The sequence below is a fragment of the Guyanagaster necrorhizus genome (assembly GCF_019112545.1).
Source record: "Guyanagaster necrorhizus MCA 3950 unplaced genomic scaffold BT62scaffold_65, whole genome shotgun sequence".
Classification (NCBI taxonomy): domain Eukaryota; kingdom Fungi; phylum Basidiomycota; class Agaricomycetes; order Agaricales; family Physalacriaceae; genus Guyanagaster; species Guyanagaster necrorhizus.
Genome location: NW_025064944.1, coordinates 1 through 12992, shown reverse-complemented (window position 1 = coordinate 12992; position 12992 = coordinate 1). Strand labels below are relative to the sequence as shown.

The window sequence follows — 12992 nt, the reverse complement described above, 5'->3', positions numbered from 1 at the left end:
AGTTCAGCACTGCACATCAGAAGAGAACTTAGCGGATATATTCACTAAAGGCCTACCAAGACCATTACATGAGTATCTATCTGCAGGTATTCTAGGAACTCGGAATTGAGGGGGAGTGTTGGGATAGCAATCCCGAGCGAGTACGAGAATGTACTCGAAGATACGATGCCAGTCAGCAGCAGCTGACTTGGATCGTGATCCGGACTTATTTAGTATCTCGTAGAAAGATCTCGAAGTAATACAAAATGTATTTAAGTAGAACGTTTCTCTCTCGAGAGGCTAATTCTAGTTCTCTGTTACATTACTCTGCTCTCTACTTACAACAGTTCTCAATCTCTATCAGCTCTGGGTCTACCATCCAGACAATAGGAAAATGGTCTGAGCCATATGACTTGCTGTAGTCTATAGCCCACTCTTTGATCACTTCCTCTCTTCTTGTCTGCTCATTAGACCATGTTAGATCAATTACTGAAGCTTTACCCCATATTACAGAGTGCAGCATAAATGTGATCTTTTCCTTCTTATTGTGTATCATATATCCCTTTTCTTCAAGCCATTGGATGATCTCTCTGGTCAAAGTTCTACAGTTTCATATGGTACCGTGTGCCCAAAGTCAGTGGTGGATGTTTCAGTCCCCCATTATAGTCACTGGGACTCCCATGGGGATGTTTAGGTCATATAGTCACCATCCAAGGCAGTCGCATGAAAGATCTGGGTCATTGTATATGTTGATAAAGATGTATCTTTTTTCTCCACATGATATGTCCAGTGTCTGTATGTCTCAGTGAGATATGATATCTGATCGGACGTTCACCTTGAATTTCCTCCCCTTCTTGATGTATAACATAACTCTTGGTGGGGGGTCATTTCTTCCCAATGATGGGCATGGTAGTAGTGGTGTCCAGTCAGGGTGGCCAATCAGCCCTTGCACTGTTCTATTAGCATCAGCTCTGATTCTTCCCCAGTTGGGTTCTTGTACTAAGAATATGTCATAGTCATTGATGTGTCTGTTGAGAATTGTGTGAATAGTCTCCTTTTTCTTGTTAGCATTTAATTGAAAAAACCATATTCAGTGTGCATTCAGAAGCCTCTGTTGTCTGTCTTGGCTTATTGTGAATTTCTGTTTGTGGTCTCACTGTGTTTGGTCTCATCTGTGATGATTTCCATGCTTGTTGCTGCGACTCCTGGGATATAGATTTGGGTGGTGAGAGCCTGGAAGATGTTGGTGCCTGATGTGGTGGGGGAGGCTGTCAACATTGGGTTGTTCTTGTCAGATGGTTTTTTCCTGCTTCTTCTACCTTTAGCTGTCTTCCATTCATCGTTTACCCCCTTTTTAGAGGGGCATGTATTGGTACGAATTTCTCCTAGTTTTAAGAGGCATTCAGAGCACCATCTTGCATCTGCAGTGTGTGCATCATCTCGTCCTTCTTTCTCCATGCAATTAGCACATCATACTATATGGTCACAGTCTGTCTGTAGTTCATCAGAGTAGCAGTTGGCAGCCTCTGCTTCTATTTTGCATCTGTCACAGTGTTTATTATGTTTCTCTTCAGGGTGTTTCCCTCCACACTAGCGGCATCATATTTTGTTCTGGCAGTTGTTCTTCATGTGACCAAAGCTTTGGCAGTTCTGGCAGTGTCACAGGGGTTTTCTGTCTGCAAATGGCTTCACTGCTATAGACCATCCATAGGCTGTGAGATACTTAGCTTTGTGGATCAGATAGTTGTATGCCTCCTCATCTGAGGTGGCAATTTTAACAGAGGAATATGCTTGCTGCTGTAGTTCGCTTTCTGGGTGCATCTATGTTGGCTTGAGTTCAAGAGACAGGTTCTGGAAAATGGGATTGTTAGCTTTCAGTTCCTCTAAGATTTCATCCAGAGAGTAGATGTGGGTTTCAGCTCCAGGCATGACAAAGTCATACGCTCCTGTTCGGACACCATGTAGCAGCAGTTTCCTCCATTTGACAGTTGTTTGCATAATGCATTCCTTTCCTTGGGTGAGGATTGGAGCAATGTAGTCACTAAATCTTAGTAGATCTGTTGCATTCTGTTCAGTGTGGAGTGTTAAGATGATATTGTCATTTGCATTCCACTTCACTGTGGTTACACAGATGTGTTTTGAGTCATCGTGTTTTGCAAGTTCCAAGTTTACCTCTTTCACTAAGGTGAGTGCATCTTTTCACTCTAGTGGATGTATCTTCTCCCCTGGGAACTGGAATACTAGTCTCGAGTGGTGGTTCAGGTCCATAGGGTTCACTGTGGGTGGCTTTTGTGTCAGATTTTTGTCTTTGTCATTTTTTGTTATGCTAGCATAAGTTTGGGTTGCATTTGGGGCACCTTGCCATTTTGAGGTGGCTGGTGAGTTTGCCAGTAGCTGATGGCCTAGATCTCTGATCTCCATTGCAGTTGTTGTTTTCATATCTGCCATGGCTCATTCAAGTCATTCTGCAATCTTCTGTGTTGTTTCTAGAGCCTTCACCATCTTTTCTGGTTGATAGTTCAGTTCTCCTGTCAATAGGTTCAGTGGTTGTTGGTTTTTCTTGATAGTCGTCCTTGGGATGTCCTAGTGATCAGTCTTAAGTTGGTGTGCACATTCCAGAGCTTTATCTATGGCTCTCTCAAGTGCTTGTGGTCTCTTTAGGCTCTGTATGCTGTTCCAGCTGTTATTGGGAATGTACTGTATTGTGTCGTCATGGTCACCAAGCATCTGGTCATCCTCCTCCTCCAGATCTTCATCAATTGATTCTATTGTTATAGTCTCCATGGGTTTTGGGTGGCCCAAGAATATGTCCTTGGTTGTGTCCGATCCCAACAGGGTCACATGGTGTTGGTTTTCGATGTGGCCATGAGTGTTCAGATTCAGGGTGAGGGATCTATTTCTATCATCAGTGGTGCTTCTTCCTTGATGTGTAGTGTTAGATGGGTATGGGGTGGTACCATGTTAGCACCTACTTCCAGGATCCTTCTGGATCCCACAAGCTCTCTGTCCAGCTGTTGAATCAAGGCTGCCCTTTTTCTTGGTTGGGCAGAGGAATTTTGGAATGGAAGAGATTAGTTTTCTGTGTTTTTAGAGGGTTTTAGATGGTGATTGGGGGTTGCTTTCACTCATTTTGTGCCTACTTCAACCTCTATATTCACCTATCCGGCTTTTGTCTGCCTCTAATGGTGTGGGAAATCCAGTGGTGATAGCAATCAAGAGTAAAGAAGGACTTGACAAGAAGAGGAGTGAGTGCTGTCATTATGATGGAAGAAAAGGAGAGAGGGATGGTGACAAACTCGATGAGCCCACCCAATATCTGAGTCATCACATTCTGAGTCATAGCCTCTTTCCTTCCTTGCCCCTCAATGTCCATGCAGCCCTCTATATAACAGTGTTCCTCTTTTTGTCATTGCGCCTCTTTTTCCAGGACCTTTATCTCTCCAGGCATCAAAGAAGGGAGATAGTGGGAACAGGCACAGAAAATGGTTCTGTTTTCCCCTCGACCTTGTATTACTGCTTTGCTGACTATCACCAGCAGAATGCTTGTTCCCTTTCCTCATTTCTTGGTCTGTCTGTAATGGCACCTAACATATGGACTGCAAAGCACAAAATTCAGAGTTAGCTAACCTATTGGTTTGGGATGGCAAGTATGCATCGTCCTCACTGCTTTACTATCCATTTAATATTGACACTGGTGCCCAAGATTTTAAGCTATTCATTCTGTCAGAGCTGCACAATGTTCCAGCATGGATGACAAAATCTCTGCATGAACTGACCTAGTCAGCGCCACTCCCACTAGAAATTCAGATTCTCTGTCAGCATATGGCATGTCTGCAAAGCAGATATATGCACTTGAAAGGACAGATTGGGATGCATATATATGCTCTTTGTATGCTTTTTATAAGGGTGAGAGTGCTGCAGTATCCTCAGTGAATTCCTGTCATCAATAACAAGGCCAGTTCTTTATGCGACCACATCATTCAATAACAGAAAAACCTATTCATGATGAATATACCATTGACTTTCAGTGCACTGATGTGAATGATATTCCGTTATTCAGTTCTCAGCCATCATGTGGAGAAACCCATTCTCAATCGCTTTGAGCATATTTCAGACAATATCACCATCCTTTCAAATGAACACTTTCCTGAGGGTATCTTTACTGTGGGACCCCAGTACATGCTGCCTTGCTCCAGCATCAGTGCTATCAATTCATCCTCGAGGTCGACAACATACCTGTTCTCTTTCTAGAGATATACTTTGGGCATGTATCAAGGAGATGCAGTAGATAACCATTTGAGGAACAGATTCTTTAACTCCCACAACCTGTGTTGTGCTCTGAGGTTGTATGAGAGCATTGCCATGAGAAGAGACTCTCTGTCTATACCACTCATGGCTTTATCACACCTGAGCTCCTTCCTTCATCATTCACTCATGCTACAAATGTGGCTCTGCCATTACAACAGGATCTAGATGTCACAATGCAGGAAGGCTACTAGATGTCCATGTCAATTATTAATGATGTGAAGCAGATGGTTCAAGGGCTTTGATCCTATGTAAATCATGTACCTTTGACATCCTACCCACTGTCTTCCCATATTATCCTTACAAAAGAGGGAGAAATTTTCATCAGTTGCTTGAAATCAGAGATAGTTGCAAAGATCATTGTGTCAAGGAATGGTTGGTAGTGCATCCATCTGAGCACACATGTATGGGTTCAACTTCCACCCAGATATGGATCATGAAAATATCATCATGCTCAAATTTTAATTCATTTTTGCAACCATGCAGAGAGTATCTCAGAGTTGTTCCATTGTTCTCTTTCATACCGGAAAGATGAGTACAAGACAAGAGACAAAAATCCAATATCTAAAATCAAAATGAATTTCCATTTGCAAGTAACCAGCTCCAATCATGTTGCTCAGAAACATATCATTGCATATACTAGCCAAATACAAATAATCCAGCTCACCTTGGAAGTTGTCTATAGAACAGGTTTAAATGATCCATTTGCAGTATGAGCATGAAAATGCACACCTTGATGGCTGTTGAATATAGATGTCCCTGCCATAGAGTCGAATTTGAGCTGAAAGAAAAACAATGGTTGCTCGAATTTTATTGAGAGCAGGTTGCATAGTGCAGCAGGAAAAGCCAGGTCTGGAGTTGAAAGTCAAAAGCTAGTAAGCATTGACTTTCAATCTCCAGTATTGGTAGCTATGATTATGTAAGATAAGAGCAACATGGAGAGTGTGCTACTTTAACACTCCCCCTCAACTGAACATGTCTACAGAGATATTGAGACAAGTCTGAGTAAGGTAATCATATGTCTGAGCTTCTCTCTTCCTAATCCCTTTGTCAAAGCATCAGCTGGCATATTTTTGGTTTGTAAGTGGACCACATGGATGCACCCTTTTTCAACTTCATCGTGCAGCCAATAGAATCAAAGGTCAAGGTGTTTGACCTGGCCATGATGTTCAGGGTTTCAGGCAACTGACAAAGCAGACTCATTGTCGATATAGAGGTCTGAGGCATTGGTGAGTGAATAGCCAAACTCTGTGAACAAGTTGTGAAGCCAAAGGATTTCCTGACCAGCAGACATGGCTGAAACATATTCTGCCTCTGTTGTTGAGATCATCACGAATGCCTGAAGATGACTCATCCAGCTAATGGCTCTAGTACCCATTTTGACAATGAAGCCGCTTGTAGAATGCCCACTATCTTTGTCACCCCCATGATCTGCATCACAGTAAGTCTTGAAGTCAAAGACTGACGAATCTGACTCAGAGTCAGGAGAGTAGACAATGCGATAGTCGACTGTGCCCTTCAGATAGCATAATAGCTGTTTGAGAGCTTCTCAGTGGGTTGTGCCAGGGTTTTTGCTGAATCGTGAGAGTATGCTCATGGGATAGGCAACATCGGGCCTGGTAGCAATAGCAAGGTAGGCCACAGAGCCAAGCACATTCAGGTATGGGATTGTCTGCATTGTCTCATATTCCTCTGGTGTTTTGGGAGACTGATCTGCTGTAAGTTTTATATTTGGATCCAAAGGTGTCAGAACAGGGTTGCAGTCAGCCATTCCTGCACATTGCAGAATATCTAGGGTGTATTGGCACTAGGAGAGAGTGTGTGTTTGGTTGGCTGGGTCATGCTTGATCTCGACACCAAGGAGGTAAGACATTGGACCCAAGTCTCAAAGCTTGAAGTGCTTCTTGAGATCGTTGATGACCTTTGTAACACCATCTGGTGTCTTTGTGGTGATAGTCATATCATTGACGAAGACTGAAATGATGATTCGCTCACTGTCCCTCTTGTAAACCCAGACACTATGCTTGCATTTTACCTGTTCAAAGCCCATGGCATTGGTCAATATTGCATGTAGCTTTTTGTGCTATTCTCTCCCAGCTTGCTTTAGTCCATATAGAGACTTGAAGAGGCACCAGACCCATTCCTTTCCTTTTTTCTCAAAACCTTCTGGCTGCTTTATATACACCTCTTCTGTCAGCTCACCATTGAGAAATGCTGATGAGATATTGATACTCCATAGCTCTAAATCCTTGAGGGCACCAAGTGCCAGGATGGCTCATAGAGCAGCCCATTTTGGCATTGGAGAGAAGGTTTCAGTGTAATTGAAGCCAGGTTGTTGTGAGTATCCCTTTGCAACAAGTCTTGCTTTATAGTGCTCAATTGATCTATCAGCATTGCATTTCACTTTGAATATCCAGTGACTCCCAACTGCCTTTCAATTTGGAGGGCATTTCACCAATTCGAAGACACCATTTTCAATGAGTGCCTGTATCTCTTATATAGCAGCTTCATACCAACTTGCAGCTTCCTCTGGAGAGCATTTCATAGCTTCATGAAAGGATTTAGGTTCAATATCATGTGTAGATGCCTTGTAAGCTGCTTCTGTCATGCTTTCAAATGCAACTTCCAGTCCTTCCTCCATCATCAAGTGCTCAATTGTCTGGCTGGAGAAAGCTATGCCTTCAAGAATAGTTTTGTCTTCCATAAACGCTGTGTGTACTTGATCCTCTGCATCTCTTGCATGATCATCATTGTTACAATTTCAGTGCATTCCATGACCATAACCAGGGCTGAGATCATATAAGCCATCATCACGTATTCTGTATTCATGTTTGCCTAGGTCTGTTGGAGGTGGTGGTAATGATGATGGAGTTAGGTCTGAGAGAGATCCATTGAATGGTGAGCCAGGAGGAGTCATAACATCATGGGGAAAAGGTGATACTGGAGGTGATAGGCTTAGAGGAGGTGAGGGATTTAGTGCTGGAGGATTTTCTGGAGGTGGAAGATCATCATTATTAAGGTCTCCCTCTTGATCAGGCAGCATAAGAGAATCTGACAGATTTGAGAGTGGAGAAAATAGATCACTGAAAGGGTTGATAAGAGTTTTCATATTTCCTGAGAACACTCGCTCATCAAAAACAATGTGGCTTGATATGATAAACTTCTTAGTTACAGGGTTCCAGCATTTCCATGCCTTTGTACCTGATGGATATCCAACAAATATGCATTTGGTGGTGCATGGCTGAAGACCTTGTCACTTGTTCTTTTTGACATGGACATAGGCTAAGCAGCCAAAGACATGCAAGTTAGAGACATCAGGTTTCTTCTTGTGCCAGCCAGTGTATGGTGTTGTTTTAGGAAGTGGTGCTGTAGGACAACAGTTGTGCACATATACAAATGCAAGCACTGCTAGTCCCCAAAAAGAGGGAGAAAGATGAGCTTCATAGAGCATAGTAATAGCCCCTTCAGCGATATCATGATTTGCACATTCTGCAATTCCATTTTGATGAGGCTCATCAGACTCAGTATGACACCTTGATATCCCTTCTTCTATGCATAACTGATCAAATTCACAACCCATATACTCTCCTCCACCATCGTCTTGCTCCTCTAAGATCTTCAGACTATGAAAATTTTCAGCATAGGCTTTGTAGCATTTAAATTCAGCCAGAGTGTCGCTCTTGTGCTTTAGCAAGGCAACAGCCCAAAAATGCAGAGCACCACATATAAAAGTGATCCAGTAGCGATAACCTTCTGGTGTAGCAACTGGCATAGGTCCCTTAAGATCAGAGAATACAATTGCAAGAGAGCATGTTGGAAGGAGTGAGAGGCCTCGAGGAATATTATGTCACCTGTGCTTGCCCATAAGGCAAGGTTCACAAATTGGATCAGGATTGGATTGCATATTGTTCATCTTCATATTTAAGACAAGCTGATTCTCGTACATGTCCCAGACAATGTTTATGCTTCTGTGACAGGTTCATTGATGCCATAGGGTCAGGTCAAGTGGACAGGTGCTTGCAGTACTTGAGGTTACCAGCCTTGTAGTGCCAGTAGTGCCATTAAGATATCCAATGTTGTTATCATTGACAGTAGCTGAGAAATGAAGTGCTTTGTCTTGAAAGAACTGGACCAATGACCCGGCTATGTTGATCTCATATCCCTTATGACATGTAAGATGAAAGGGTGAAAGCAAGTTATTGCGAAGATCAGGTATATGCAGTACATCCTGGAACTTGACAGCCTCACAGACCTCTCCATTCTTCTCTTTAGGCTCAAACACAACTGTCCCCATGCCTGCTGAATAGATGATTGAATTGTCCACTAACCAAATCAGAACCACATGTGGTGTCCAGACATGAAACCAGTCTCGATGATGGCTCATGTGAGATGAAGTGCCTGTGTCTGTATTCCAGTTAGATGATGCTGGGGACAAGAGATCAATACTCACTTGGCTGGCAGTCTCTTCTGCGATGTTTGACTTCTCTGTCTTTGCCTCTCCTGCCTTCTTGCCTGATTTTGTATTCCAACGTTCCTGGACATGCTGTATAGCTCACTCCTTGGCTTTCTTTTTGCTGAAACACTCCTCCTTGGTATGTCCAGAGTTGGTGCACCAGCTGCAGATGGTGTCAGATGATGCCACATGAGTGGCTTGGACTCTGACAGCACTCGCTTTGAATGATGTTGCTGAAGTGGTGTCGTGAGAGCAGCACTGCATCTCTTTGGTGTGGAAGGTGGCAATGAGTTTGTCAAGACTGAGGGAATGGAGGAGAAGGACTGATGACACAAAATTGTCATAATCAGATGGGAGGGCACAGATGAGAGTCATGGATTGAAGCTCTTCATTGAGTTGATCAATGGTGAACTTTTCAGGGCAGAGTGCTTTGATATCTTGTATAGCTTGTGAGACATGTCCAACGAGAGTAGAGAGAGACTCTTCATCATCCTTCCGAATGCTGAATAAGGCATCATAGGCATTGAAATGGATGCCTGGTTTTTGCTGTTGGTGAATGTCTTTCAGTTTCAACCACATAGCTGTGGGCTTACCCATGAGGAGACTGATATGAGCATGCTGTGATTCATCAATGCAAAGCCAGAGGTATCCTGCTGCAGATGAACGAGCTTGAAGGTAAGCTTTTGTCTCCTTCTTTTCGAGCTTTGTGGGTTCACTGGGGTCGGCTTGCTCTGGTGTCTCCTCGGTGCCATCGAAGTGGCCGAATAGCCCCTTGATGCACATGTAGGCCTCGAACGAAGGTGCAAAGTGGTTCCAGTTGCCAGCATGGAGGTTGGGAAAACCACGTTTGGTGGTGTCGACGACGTCTGAGTCGTTCATCGTGGTGTGAGAAAAAAAGAGACCGTTGGGGTTAGAGAGTGTGTGGAGGCCCGTGATGGGTGGATGCGACTTCCAGATGGATAGTGATGTCCCTTAGGAAAGTGAGCGAGACTTCGACATCTAGTGAATGGTTCGCGAGAGGGAACGGAAAAAATTGCTTGGCTTAGTAAGGCACGGGGCCCATAACCTGTTGAGAGCAGGTTGCGTAGCGCAGCGGGGAAAGCCAGGTCTGGAGTCGAAAGTCAAAAGCTAGTAAGCGTTGACTTTCGATCTCCAGTATTGGTAGCTACGATTATGTAAGGTAAGAGCGACATGGAGGGTGTGCTACTTCAACAAATTTCAGGTCACAGGACCGGTCGATCCTCTCTGGCGCGGCATGGTTCGTGTCCTTTCTACAAGGATACATCGTGCAGATGAAACCAGGAGTTTCTGCAGAATACCCTTCAAATACTTATCGGAAGAACGAAACAAATTGGACGTACCTTGATCGTTTGCGGCGGACGTGTGAAGCAAGTGCCACAGGATTAGACACTAGGTCCGGAGCGGAGCTTGATTTGACCAACTGGTAGGTGGGTGTGAATGCGAGCAAAAGAGAAGACCATGAAGACCAACTCTTGGCGAAACCGGGGAAGGAGGACGGTCCTATTCATATACGCGTGGCGGGCCAATCGAAGAAAGAACTCGATTGCGGAGAAATGTTGTCGTACATGCGCCAGGTAGTGATTCATACCAACCTAAGAGATAACACTAGATAACGCCGAGCCTGGGCAATTAATCTTGAATGAAGAAGGATACAACTTGGTCGTGGTTTGCCAGACGTAAAGGCTCGTCTTCAGGGCTGGTCATTTCAAATTAGTACAATGACCATACCAACTTGCCAGCTTCCAATGAACTCACCCCACGGCATACAGGACTGGGAGGCACCAGTATCGGAGGTCCGAGATTGGACCTATACCCTAGTGAGTACGATCGCATATACCGAGGAGTCTTCACCGATCGCCACATTGCAGATCGAGGTCTTAGGATTCGAGAATGTTGTAGCTTTGAGGGACAGGGCTATGGAGACTCCTCTGAGCGAGAGGGATGTGATGCTGTTTGTCTGCGAGGGAGATTCTGGTGAGTGCAGTGTACTGGTACAGAAACTGGAGAGCTCATTGGCAGTAGAACAATCATATGAAGGTCACCGAGCAAGTTATGGTCTGGAGGAATAATATTGATGTCGTACCGAGCTCTGCGCCACCTATACATCCCTTCGATTCGCGTCGACGTGTGCTCTCCATTCTGAACGATGACTCCTACGTTCCCGGCGAGGCTCCAGACGACACACCGACACTCAATGCTCGTGAGTGGGACAGGTGGTTCCTTCTGACGCTCCTCGGCAAGCAACGTTATGACGACAGGAAGGCGTCGGAGGAACGAGAGGTACTCTGGCGCACCATACACCACGACCCACTCACCGATCCCAATGACTGGTTGGACTTCATGCATAGCAAGAGGGACGACGAGACCCAACATCATCGTGCCAGTCGCGATGAACACCCCAACGATATATATGACAATATGGCATCGGTTAGCCCATAACAATCCGCAGCGCCATATCTTATCAAGTCATAAGCCAGGATTCCGCAAATAAAAATATTAAATCCCGTACCAAGGTAGTATCAGCAAGAAGCGTGCTCAAAACTGCACCAATCCTCACAGTCAATAGGACCAGAATGGGGGTATTACTTTTGTACACCATCCAAAAGCTTTTCCCATTAGCGATAAAGGTAAAGACATCATTTCATTCGCGGTAGAGCTCCAGAGTCGCCAGGAGAGACAAAAGGAAGATGACAAAAACAAGAAAATGCGGCCTTCTGTTCTGGTAGTTTTTTCGAGACAAAGCTAGACATACCAGTCAGAGTTGAGCATCGAAAGAAGTGAAAAGCATGGATTGATAGCCTATAAGATGATTTCGCGTCGTATCATGTACCGTTTCTGAACAATGCCCACCCCCTGCGGGGTAGTGCTGGGTATAGTGGTTTTCTGAGCAGACCGGAGTGGGATCGTGGCAGAGATTTGCTTCATTGAAAATAGTGCAGGGAGGTTGAGAGTAAGACGGATGATGGTCGTAAAGTGCAGGGAAGATATACAGTGCAAATGGTGGCAAAAAGACAGAAGAGTGAAATTCATCAGGGCCGCTGTAACCCTAAGCACCAATCATTGCCTGGTTGAATCGTGTATCTAGAGCGAGGAAAATGTCTTTGATCTGGCTATCGGTCAGCAGTGGTATAGCTATCTCGGGATACGTTCTAGCGATCATGATACAAACAAGGAGGGGCTATTGCCTCTGGTTGCCAAGTCACACATAGTAGTAGAGAAGGACCGCAGTTGATGTCTTCTCGATTTGGACATCAATGCTATTTTGTTCTTGATGCTGTAGAGTCATTGGGAGTGGCCATTTGAGTCCGTAGATAGGCTGTTCGAAGCTAATCAGAATCGGAAGAGAGAAGAACAAGGGTAAACGTACATGGCCCAACAAGAACAATACTCCGGGCGTTGTTGGACAGTGTTCACCCATCCCTGGCCACGTCCAGAAAGGTTTTCAGGGAGCATAGGAACCGTAGTTCTTGCCTGCCTTGGATGGTGGTTGGTGCTTCCGGCAGTGATGGTACCGAAGAGGTCGACAACTATAAGAGTAGCGACAGGGATGAGCGCAGCGAGCGAGAAGCGCGTGGGGATAATCGAAAGTTTCTTTTGAGGAATGCTGTCAACGTCCATTCCGTTTTGTCAGGACCTCAACCAGAGACGTTATCTCGAGACCTAGAGAAATGTGTAAAGACCATCGGAATAGAAGAATTGAACGAATGGCGTACCGAGAAGTTGCTCGACGTTCATTCTTCTTCGTTACTGGAGCTCTGCCTTCGCCTTTGGGGGTTCAGGACATTTCGACATGGGTCAAAGCGCATATACGAAGAGTAGAATTTTGGGAGACGTGTCACTGAATCCTAGGAGAGCTGGATGTCTTCGTATGACTCCATCGAGGCCTCCGGCAACTATCGCTGGCACGGTCCGTCATCGTCGAGTATATATGGTGGACTGCCCAGTAGCGAGTCATCCTTTTCCGACCAAAAGCAATACCTGAAGAGAGCTTTAGGAGGACGGAGATCGTAATTGCACGACGACGTACCGAGTTTTTTTTTCCACCAGTTAACGGCAATATCATTGTCACCCAGCCAAAAAATATGCGCTTTGTATTATCACCAATGTGAAAAGTACCAGTAGAGAGGAGGCAAAAGAGCCATATCTAAGTAGAGAAGCTAGAATGTTCTCGCCGGTCAACAACAAAGCGACGCCAGTATGTAGCACAAAGCACACCATTCCTTATCTTCAGCAC

At 44.7% G+C, this 12992-nt stretch overlaps 3 protein-coding genes across 3 annotated transcripts; all 3 read right to left on the bottom strand.

The window, feature by feature from the left end:
* Positions 1 to 1936: 1936 nt before the first annotated feature.
* BT62DRAFT_938720 (uncharacterized protein) lies at positions 1937 to 2715 on the bottom strand (the record flags this gene model as incomplete). The annotated part of the gene is made up of 4 exons (XM_043187592.1): positions 2592 to 2715; positions 2221 to 2429; positions 2093 to 2151; positions 1937 to 2036 (listed from the first exon to the last, which is right to left on the bottom strand). Coding segments are annotated over exons 1-3 (383 nt in total), but the record flags the coding sequence as incomplete, so codon positions are not given.
* A 7822-nt stretch (positions 2716 to 10537) lies between these two features.
* Positions 10538 to 11457, bottom strand: BT62DRAFT_693539 (uncharacterized protein). The gene is made up of 2 exons (XM_043181898.1): positions 11268 to 11457; positions 10538 to 11215 (listed from the first exon to the last, which is right to left on the bottom strand). Exons 1-2 carry the CDS (start codon positions 11355 to 11357, stop codon positions 10673 to 10675), a joined length of 633 nt encoding a protein of 210 aa, XP_043033148.1. The 5' UTR covers positions 11358 to 11457; the 3' UTR covers positions 10538 to 10672.
* Positions 11458 to 12040: 583 nt separating this feature from the next.
* Positions 12041 to 12376, bottom strand: BT62DRAFT_1013608 (uncharacterized protein; the record flags this gene model as incomplete). The annotated part of the gene is made up of 2 exons (XM_043178085.1): positions 12041 to 12074; positions 12126 to 12376. 2 exons carry the CDS (start codon positions 12374 to 12376, stop codon positions 12041 to 12043), a joined length of 285 nt encoding a protein of 94 aa, XP_043033147.1.
* Between the last annotated feature and the right edge of the window lie 616 nt (positions 12377 to 12992).